This window comes from Ischnura elegans, chromosome 6 (genome assembly GCF_921293095.1).
Source record: "Ischnura elegans chromosome 6, ioIscEleg1.1, whole genome shotgun sequence".
NCBI lineage: Eukaryota > Metazoa > Arthropoda > Insecta > Odonata > Coenagrionidae > Ischnura > Ischnura elegans.
Genome location: NC_060251.1, coordinates 51,360,533 through 51,370,083, shown reverse-complemented (window position 1 = coordinate 51,370,083; position 9,551 = coordinate 51,360,533). Strand labels below are relative to the sequence as shown.

At 39.6% G+C, this 9,551-nt stretch overlaps 1 protein-coding gene across 1 annotated transcript; it reads left to right on the top strand.

Annotated features, from left to right (window-relative positions):
* The first annotated feature begins 475 nt into the window (after positions 1-475).
* LOC124160389 lies at positions 476-8,867 on the top strand. Its single transcript, XM_046536225.1, has 3 exons — positions 476-1,243; positions 6,550-6,780; positions 8,005-8,867. The coding sequence occupies exons 1-3, from the start codon at positions 1,223-1,225 to the stop codon at positions 8,281-8,283; spliced, it is 531 nt and encodes a 176-aa protein (XP_046392181.1). The 5' UTR covers positions 476-1,222; the 3' UTR covers positions 8,284-8,867.
* The last annotated feature ends 684 nt before the right edge of the window (positions 8,868-9,551 follow it).

Here is a 9,551-nt window from a genome sequence, read left to right as displayed (position 1 = left end):
GCTCGTTTACTTGCTTTTGTTTCTCCACTTCCCGCGCTTTGACGTTAGCGTGGATTGGACGTGCGATTTCAGCCACGCAGAATCGCTTAATTGGTTTACCATTGGATATGACTCAATATCGCTGTGAAAAAATCTACTCCACTTTGAAAACTGCTTTCTCGCGAATTGAATCATAAATGATCTTGGAGTTTACTGCCGCGTATGTAGCAATCTTTGTCTCTTTTGAAAAGGCAATTCTGCGCTGGTGATATTTATGTGATTCTGCAGTTTCGACCCATTTACGAAACTGGTAACTTTTGGTATGTTTTGGATCCGGGAAATTTTACGAAAATCTTTTCTCGTTGCACCGCGGAACTCCTCCTAAATGCATCACTTCCGCGTTCTCCAGAGATCTGCGAAAAAAATCACGACCATTCAATATATATTTTTCGTGGATGACAAATGAAATTTTTTTCTCGCTGGCAACGTGCTCGATCATACGGCTGACTTCCAGAGGCTCTGCTCAGACGAAGCGTGTCCAGACACCAAATACTGCCCTCTGAGGCGAGAAATCTTGGCGGGAAGACGTGGTTGGTTGGAGAGTATAATGACTGTTTGTATGACTGCTCACTCTCCGGTGATTTGAGGAGTATTCGACGTCGTCCTAAATGTTACAAGCCGGCCGGGTCGGTGGTTCTTTCTTGTGTCATAAAAATTTCATAACTTCCTCCCCTATCTTCAATCGAGCGTAGTAGATGGGAAACACCGGTATGCAACGAAAGAAGAAATTCTTAGCTAGGCGTGGCAGGGGTGCATATTAGGTAACTATTCTGGTTGTGAAAAGGGATCCTTTTTAGGGACCGTGCCAGTCGGCGCCAGCTCTCTCTCTCTCTCAGCGGATGCGTTAGCCGCTTGGGCTTCCCAAATGATTCGTGGATACGCTTTGTATCCCAAAGCACGCGTGAATTCTGCGCAAGAGTCTCTATTGAATCGATGGAAATGATTTTTATTTTTCAGCTTGATGGGGGACCCTCCCACTCCGGTAGTGTTATTGTGGTGGCCGGTGTCTAGCGATGGAAGGAGTCAAGTATAAATGGAGATGAAAAGGCTTCGTATCACATTCATCCACAGTCAGCTTTAAGGTTCACATCGATCCAGCGGAATAGTCCTCAGTGCCATTATTTTTGCCGACGGAAGACTTACTGCTTTGGAAAATCTTCTCTTGGAAGTTTTTGCAGTGAACATGGAGATGTTTGGTTGGCAGGTTAGTGTTCACAGTGTTTCTCTCTGCACCGCAAATTTCCCCTATGCTGGATGTTTGATGATTTCCAAAGTGGTTCGTGTCCTCACTTTTCAACGTAATTCATAGCTTCTTCCCCCGAAACAACACTTTGTAACGTAATTATTGAAGACCGTTTAGTCCAGATTTTACCGCCGTTTCCCCATTAAATTATGCCTTCTGCACTTACATTTGTTGTAAAAATACCAGGATTATCTGCCATTAATTTTTGTGGAATATGCTATTCAATTTTTTGTTAAATGAAAAAATTCCCTAGAGGAAAATTAATTCGCATTATCCTGGACTCGATCGAGGATTCCTCGTGTTCTTGCCAAATGTTCTTATCAATTAACCTTACAAGGCTAATTGGTCGAAGGTTTGGCTCGAATTTAGAGGACCATGGTTCGAGTTAAGGTCGAGACGAATGATTTTTTCTCTGTGAAATTTCTGTATTTGGTGCGCGCTTGCGGGTGGCTCATGGAAGGTTTGCCGCTGAATGTTCCGCTTCTTTTTTCTGACAATTTTAAGGGATGTTTCAAACTCCTTCATCCTCCCTTGTTATTCAGTCGATCACACTCCATAAGAATAGGATCCAGGGTGAGTTTTAAACATAGTAGAATAAAGTAAAAGTACTTTGTATTTTCCACACAATTTTAATATTTTGCAGCCGGTTTCGACGTGTTCTACGTCATTTTCAAGCTAGACGAGTTTTAAACCCTCCAGGGACGTGACGAAGCCTTATACCTCCTTTAGGCTCTAATAAACCTCCATACCCCGCTTGAGACGACGCTACACCTCTTTATACCCCACCTCGGGAACGGAGAAGACCTTTATCCCTCCCAGACATCGCCAAATACCCTGCTCCCTTGTAGCGTCGCGATTCCTACATTTGTGGTGCGTCGTAACTGTGTTTCCCGGGGTCGTTGGCTATTCGTCGACCTTTGACAACTGGGAGCCTAGAAAGTGATTATTATTAAAGTGATTATTACTCAGCAAGGATTATTTTCCGTTAGCCGAGTAGCACCGTTTGAATATGATACTTTTACCTTCAATTAATTATTAATTAAAATTATGTGATATTAATCACCATTATATAATGTCGAAAATTCATTGAATTGTATCGAATGACTTGGTCTTCGAAACTTAAGGAGATATGCAGCCAATAACCCGGTGGAGAACCCGAGAATCTTTTCTGCACCTGATGCGCAGGAAAAGTCTAAGATCGTAGGTTAACCTCCTTAGAGAAAATTAAGTCCTGTAGAGGCCAGTTATGAAGTCTATATAATTATATTTTCCTCCCTGCAGGAGTTGTGAACTGAATTAATCACTAAGATTCTATTCTAGTCAATGGAATATGTCATATTGACACTGATGTATCATTATACTAAAAAAAACTTCCCTCCTACCACTCCAAAAAAAGCTGTCCGTGTATAATGGAGTGGAGAGTGGCGAATTCCTCTGACTAGCGAAGCGAGTTATGAAGATGTCCGACTTTACTTTGATAACATCTGTGTAAATTAACACCCTAAAGACTTTTTTTCAGAACTTCAATTTCCTCCCTCATTCTATTTTCGATCGACCACACTCGATTTTATTTCCAATGTGCGTCGAAAGAAGAAGTTCATCGCTAGGCGTAGCCAATAATAGACGGTATTTTATCATGACCACTGCTGAGGTATTAAAATAAAATTTAAATTCAATTTTCCTCAATTATTTTAATGCACACGACGCGTTTCGGTTCACAGTGACATCATCTGGTGTACCACATAATTGCTCTGTGACCCGAAACGCGTCGCAGGCGTTACAATAATAGGGTAGTTTCCTTCATCAAAGAAAACAAAAGGCATTGATGGCGATTCGTTACCCACCATTAGTGTATTCATAATACACAAATTATTTGGTTTTTGAAATACCGGTTTAGACGAATGGCAAGGGTCAAATTTTATCCTCATTTGAAAAAGGCCAGATTGGCGCCCATGCGATTCCACTCCACGTGACGTCACAGGGACCTAGTTTCTACACGAGAGGATAGGAGTTATGCATCGTCAGAGGCTACCAATGCATGTATGAGTCACAGAGCTCAGGGAAACATGTCTTAATAATCACCTATTAAAACTGGCTAAGGTCGGAAAGTTTTCTTCGCTTGATAAGGTATTAATAAACCTTTTTTAAGCCATGCGCTACCAGACAGGAAGGTACTCAGCTACCCGTTAGCATCCTGCGTCCTATCAGCGCTCAGAGCCTCGATCAAGGTCACCTACCAGGCGGGAGGGGGAACCAGAAATGCGTCGCACGGACTTTTTCCCTTCATTCCTACTTACGCGTCGCGTTTTCGCGCGCTTGAAATTTTTCACTTTTCATTTGATCGCGAAAAATAGATATCGTCATTTAAAAATCTAAAAGCGTGAAATACGTACTCCAGGAGTAATAATCTTTCGATTTAGGCAATAAAAAAATAATAGGAAACCACCCTATTGTGTAAATGTGAAATTACATTTCATTGTAATACGTTGAACTTACCCAATGTCACACCTGAAACGGTTGAATTCATTATTTAGCTTCTTAAGTTGGCCAACTTGGTTCCATGAAATACCAAAAAAATTGGCCTCTCTGTGCAGGGGCGGTCTAGGGTGATTGGGAGCCCTCGGCTGGGCTCATGACGGGGCCCCCCTTACCATTACCCCCCTTGCCCTTACCTTGAGGGATGCAGGGGTCTTTCCCGCGGAAAATTTTTTTACGAAATTGCACCGGAAATGGGTTTTGACGCTATTCTGGCACTTGAAAGCCAGATAAAATTTAATAAAAAATAGAAATTTCTTTAGAAAAACTATAAAGAAAATTAAGAATTTCATAGCTTATACAATTTAATAATGCATTATGGTTCTATTATCTATTATTTAGTGTATTTTCCATGAAACCGCGCTGAAATCTAAAAAACTCTATAATAGCCTTTTTCGAATAACCCTTTCAAAAAGAATAAGGTTCTCTTTTATCTTCCGACACCTTTATTTTATTTTTTATGTAATCTTATTACACAGCGTATGTCGTAAATAAAGCCACCAATGAAAACGTAGAATTTTATAACGGCAAATAAAAACTTTGGTTCAAGGACTCTTGGGTCTATTTATTACACTTTTCATACACGCTCGCGTCTGCTCGGGGCCCTCGGCAATCGCCGACCTGGCCACACCGCCCCTGTCTCTGTGCTATTTAAATTGGATTAGAATTAGTAATGATTGGCCCATCCGCGATAGAACAGGAGATAATGGTCCCGATTCCCTCAGTGCGATTTTATGAGGAGCGTGCGTTCTCTCTATTTTCCGTTGTATTGTCGGTAGTTATCATCATTCTATGAATTCACTGCCAAGAACAATAATGGAATGCCATGGGTAACATTTGAAATTGGCTAAGATACAACGAGCAGATAATTACCCATAATTCCAGTTTGGACTCCCGCGATGCGATCTATTACGCGAGCGGTCCCACCGTGAAACAGCTATTAAATGTTGCTTAAAGCAGAAATAAGTTCTCTATTACATAAGTTTCGAGATGGAACCGTTGATGTTCGTAAGCTTTGAAAAATTTCTGCAACTTGGTTCATTTAACTGACCTGATAAGAATAATTATCTCCACTACTGTCTCTTTCTAATGCCATCTATTTTATGGAAAAGCCATCAGCGACAAGGCTTAAGCCAGTAAAACAATAGGGGCGGTCAAAGAGTTAAACAGCCCGAAATATTGGGAAGATACTCCTTGGTGTTTTCCCTCTCCTTGAACTCCCAACGAAAAATAGAAGGTGGAGAAAAATTGTGAGGAAACTGTAACGCTGGATGACCGAAGTCTGTGGGAACCAAAATTAATGATGATGTTTTGTTCGAAAACGCGCCATTTTTAAATTATGGAAACTTTGAGCCAAACGCTCAAGTTTGCGCCACGAGTTAGCCCTGTTGCCAGATGCTGTGAAGGGCTCATAACCAGTGGCGGATACATAATGGGGCGCGCGTCCCCAATCAGTTTAAGTATAACTTTCTTAAAATTTAAGTGCGATTTATTTTTCATTGCGATGAAAGAAAAGATAGCGCAAGATATATTTTGCGCCCGAAGATCAGCATTTCCGAATCATCCGGATAAACATACATTTGATATTATTTACAGAAAACCCTCTATGATGAAGTTTGAAATTTGACTGTTTATTGAGCTATTCACTTGCTTCTGTGTACGGTCCACTATCCCTTGCTCTCTGAGCTCCCAATGAAAAGTCACTGTTCCAAGACTTAATTTTCCCTTTTTTGGTTTGACCTAGTTACCTTAAGTTAAAGTAATGCCTATCGGAAGATAGATTTTCCCAATAATAGTCTTTTATAGCAAAATAAATTTCCAAAGTATAAACCCTTTCGCACCGGACGTCAGTCGAGTGGTGCTGATGGGAATTTTCAAATGCATAACACCTGGCGTCAGGTATAGCTGTCGCGGATTTTTCAACGCAAACCACAGGATGTCGACTCTGGCCGATGCGGGGGAAGGGAAGTGACCGCTTAGGAAGCAATTGTCTGATGGATTTAGGCCCAGCCTGGGACCCAGGGTAGCGAGTTCTTAGGGCCTCTCCCCATGCAATAAAACCCGACCCTCCCACTCATTTATAATCATCCTCACCGTAGGAATCCGTTGCGAAGTGGTGATATTCTCAATAGTTTTTTCAATGATATATTTTGTTGCATGCTAGAATTTTTTCATACTTTGAAATGAATTCTTCATTTTTACCTCTGAGTAAGCAATTTTTAAACAAAATTTTAGCATTAAAAATAATGGACTTCCAGACTTATAGCCTTATTACCTTTTATTCACTAACTTTTATTAACGCTAGTAATCTGGTTAAAATTCCAAAATGCTTAAAAAATGTTAGTGATTCTATTAGAAGAGTAAATTATTGAAAATCAAACACAATGTTTGGTTGAAAAAAAAACACTGGTAACACAATCAGTTGACCGTGGATTCGTGCTATGATAGGGTTACAGGGTCTAGACCAATGGCCGGGGTAAGGGACGTGTGCCCCATTGAGCTGGGTCTCAAATCTGAGGGACGAATATACCAGGGTAACTCCAACCCAAAAAAGAGCTCTGTACAGAGAGGTTTCAAATATTCTCATGCTACTCGAAGCACAGAAAACGTTTTCCAATTGTAGGCCCTGGCAGGAAAGGGTTCAAAATTGATGGGATTGAAATTTTCTCATTTTTTTATCAGTGGCTAACTAATGTTTTATAATAATTATCTGTTTGTGTTTTTTTTTGTAGAAATCTTTCATCTGCATGCTGCCTTTGGTTCTTGCCATGGTGTCAGCTATACCTCAGTATCATCATGGACCAGCAAGCTCATTCGCTAAATTCCATGGGCCAGTCATTCTGGGGAATGATCAAGTGGTCCGGGTTGATGCGGCTGCTACCCATGAAGTACACCAAAACCATCCTCATCAGCCATATAATCAACACCATCAAAACAATGAATTGAATAATGTGGACTACATGGTAAGTCAGTCAGCATGCTAATATAAAATACCCATACGGCACAGAATCCTCCGTATCTAATTCGTATGCAGATAGTATCCATTGACAAAAAGCGACGGGGCGGAGTCAATGGATACTATCTGCATACAAATTAGATACGGAGGATTCTGTGCCGTCTGGGTATTAAATGGAAATTGTATCAAAATAACATATAATCTCGTCATGTCTTTGAAAAGCCTCTACACACTTGTCATAAAGGATTCCTTAAATATGCTTTCATACTCCCATAGTAAATACCTAAAATACCCAAATAGAGCTGACTAAAGGCTCTCAAAGTATTGAACATTATTTTTTTTGCCACCTATAAAGTTGGATTTTTAAACACTTAAGAATTGCATCTTGATTAGTCCCATCAAGAGCCCCTAGGATTTTTTAGGTTCTGTTATAATTGTCATTTTCAAGATCACAATAAAAATTAGAGTAAACTTTGGACAGTATTTAAAAAGCGATGGCAGCAGTATACAATATTTACTAGATGCTTTCCCTCTTGTCCTTGAGCAACACAATTTTTTTAACCTGAGCCAATGATACTGTTTTTCTTTGGGGATGGTTTGAAGTGAATGTGAACCAGGGATGAGGATTACCCTCAATTAGGGATGTTTTGTGGCAAGACAAAGGAAAAACTCACTCAATTTATTTCACAATCATCATATGTAACTCATTTCTTGGGAAGGTGAGGTTTTTCACTTTTTAGTTGAATTATTGTACCTTTTATAAATAAGCTTAAGCCAGAAAATATTTGTGAGGGGTGATAAACATCACTCAACTGGGGAATGTGCATTTTGAAGGTCTTGTTGGGGGTGGGAGATTATTTAGGGGTGCTCATTCAGGGCAGGACTCGGGAGTTATTTTTGAGGGGCTTATTTGGTGGAGATTTGTTTGTGTGAACAGGACTTAATCTGTGATGTCTGTGAAAAATAACAGCTGCTCTTTGTAGCTGAAATCAGCAAGGCCATGGGCAACAAATTATATTGGTGTAATTTTTTTAACGTTGAATCCCCTCAAAAATTGATTTTGTTAAAAACGTGTGATCCCACATTTTTGCAATGTAATTTTATGTCTCTATTATTTAGTAGTAGGGCGTGAACAACTTTCTGTTTTGACACTGATTTTATCCAATTCACAAGACATACAGGGTTTTATGAAACCGTTAGGTATTAAATATTGACTTATTTTACCTTTCAGGGTCATCCTCTCTATGACTATGCTTATGGGGTGACTGACCATAAAACTGGTGACCGGCATGGGCAGAAAGAAAGGAGGGATGGCCACAAAGTTCAAGGGGAATATCATGTATCAGAGCCTTCAGGTAATGTGCGAACAGTCCGATATTGGGCTGATGAAACTGGCTTCCATGCTTCCGTGCACAATAGTGATCCCAAAGCTGCTCTTGATGCACACCCTCCTGGCCCAGCAAGGAAACCTCATCATTCTGAAGATGACGGGTCGCGTGATTATTGGTAGTCCGATATGATGCTCCAAAACCCAATCAGTATGAAATATTCAATAAATGGGAGTCATCCAATTGTTTGCAATTAAGCACTTTGTTCCACTTTAATTATGAAATATGTACATATGTTTACATAATTCATTTTAAATGTCATAAGTTCTTTTTTATTCACTGGAGATTGTTTTATAGCTATAATTATATTTGGTCTTCAGCCAGAACGTAATTCAAACGTTAGGTGATATGTTAATTTTATTACCCTGTCACCTATATTTTGTATCTAGAATTACACTTTTGGAGCTACATATATCTTTTCAATTTTGAAAATAGAAGGAGACTTTCCTATTGGTAATCTGTGATAGGTATGTGTCTGAAATGACTTAAGCCTCTGAACTAGCTCATATCTGTTGTCTCTAACCCATTTATCTGTGAAATGATGAGTGAATGTGTTCATGGGTGTACTTGCACTATGGGCTGGCACATTTATTTTTTGTTATGCATGAACTGTGTGCTTATAAATTCAGTTATTTTAGTTATTTTTTGTTGTTTTTAAGAAAATGTTTTTTTGTTATTTTGTTCTAAGAGGCATTTGCTGTTTGCTTTTGTTTTGTTCAATGAGAGTAATATTTTTGCTAATAAAAATTTTTGCTAAAGAATTCCACTATTTCTCATTTTAATTTTATGCTTAGGGAACCATACCATTTTCTTAACTTGTTCACGGATGTATTTTTCTCTCAGAATATCAATTGTAACTAAATGTGGAGGTAGTCCTGTATAGGGAGGGGAGATGCAAGAACTTCGACCATGGGGGAGGGGGAGTTTAAGGGTTTCATACCCATCAAAATATTGGTAGATGCAGACTCAAGTTTACTAAATCAACTCCCCAAAATGCACCCCTCCTCCAACCAAAATCCCAGCCCAAAAAATTTTCTGGCTATGTCCTAGCCCCTTAGATTCTTGTGATTATGGCTATCAATGTACTACATTGAGACTAGGTCCTCCTTTTGGTATATTTTACGGTAGTCTGTATATCATCTTGGGTTCTTTAGGATGGCCCAATGGGTTATCAGAATGTGCAGAATCAGAATTTGGTGGGGATAATTTCAGAAGCATTAATTAGTCTGTAGTTTTATCTTCTCCTGCTTTGGGAGGAGAGAGACTCATTTAGCTGCCGTCTGAGCCTCATGCGCCCACCTGAAGTCTGTAACTGATTTTGCTGGGTAACAGAGAACAATTGTAACAGCAACAGAGAAAATGATTTTATCAAATCAAGTCTGTAACTGTA

Excerpts from the sequence above, each read along its gene's own strand:
- LOC124160389 (XM_046536225.1), top strand. The coding sequence starts at position 1,223 with ATGGAGATGTTTGGTTGGCAG. Across the intron at positions 1,244-6,549 it reads TGGAGATGTTTGGTTGGCAG|AAATCTTTCATCTGCATGCT; the intron begins GTTAGTGTTCAC and ends TTTTTTTTGTAG. Across the intron at positions 6,781-8,004 it reads TGAATAATGTGGACTACATG|GGTCATCCTCTCTATGACTA; the intron begins GTAAGTCAGTCA and ends TTTACCTTTCAG.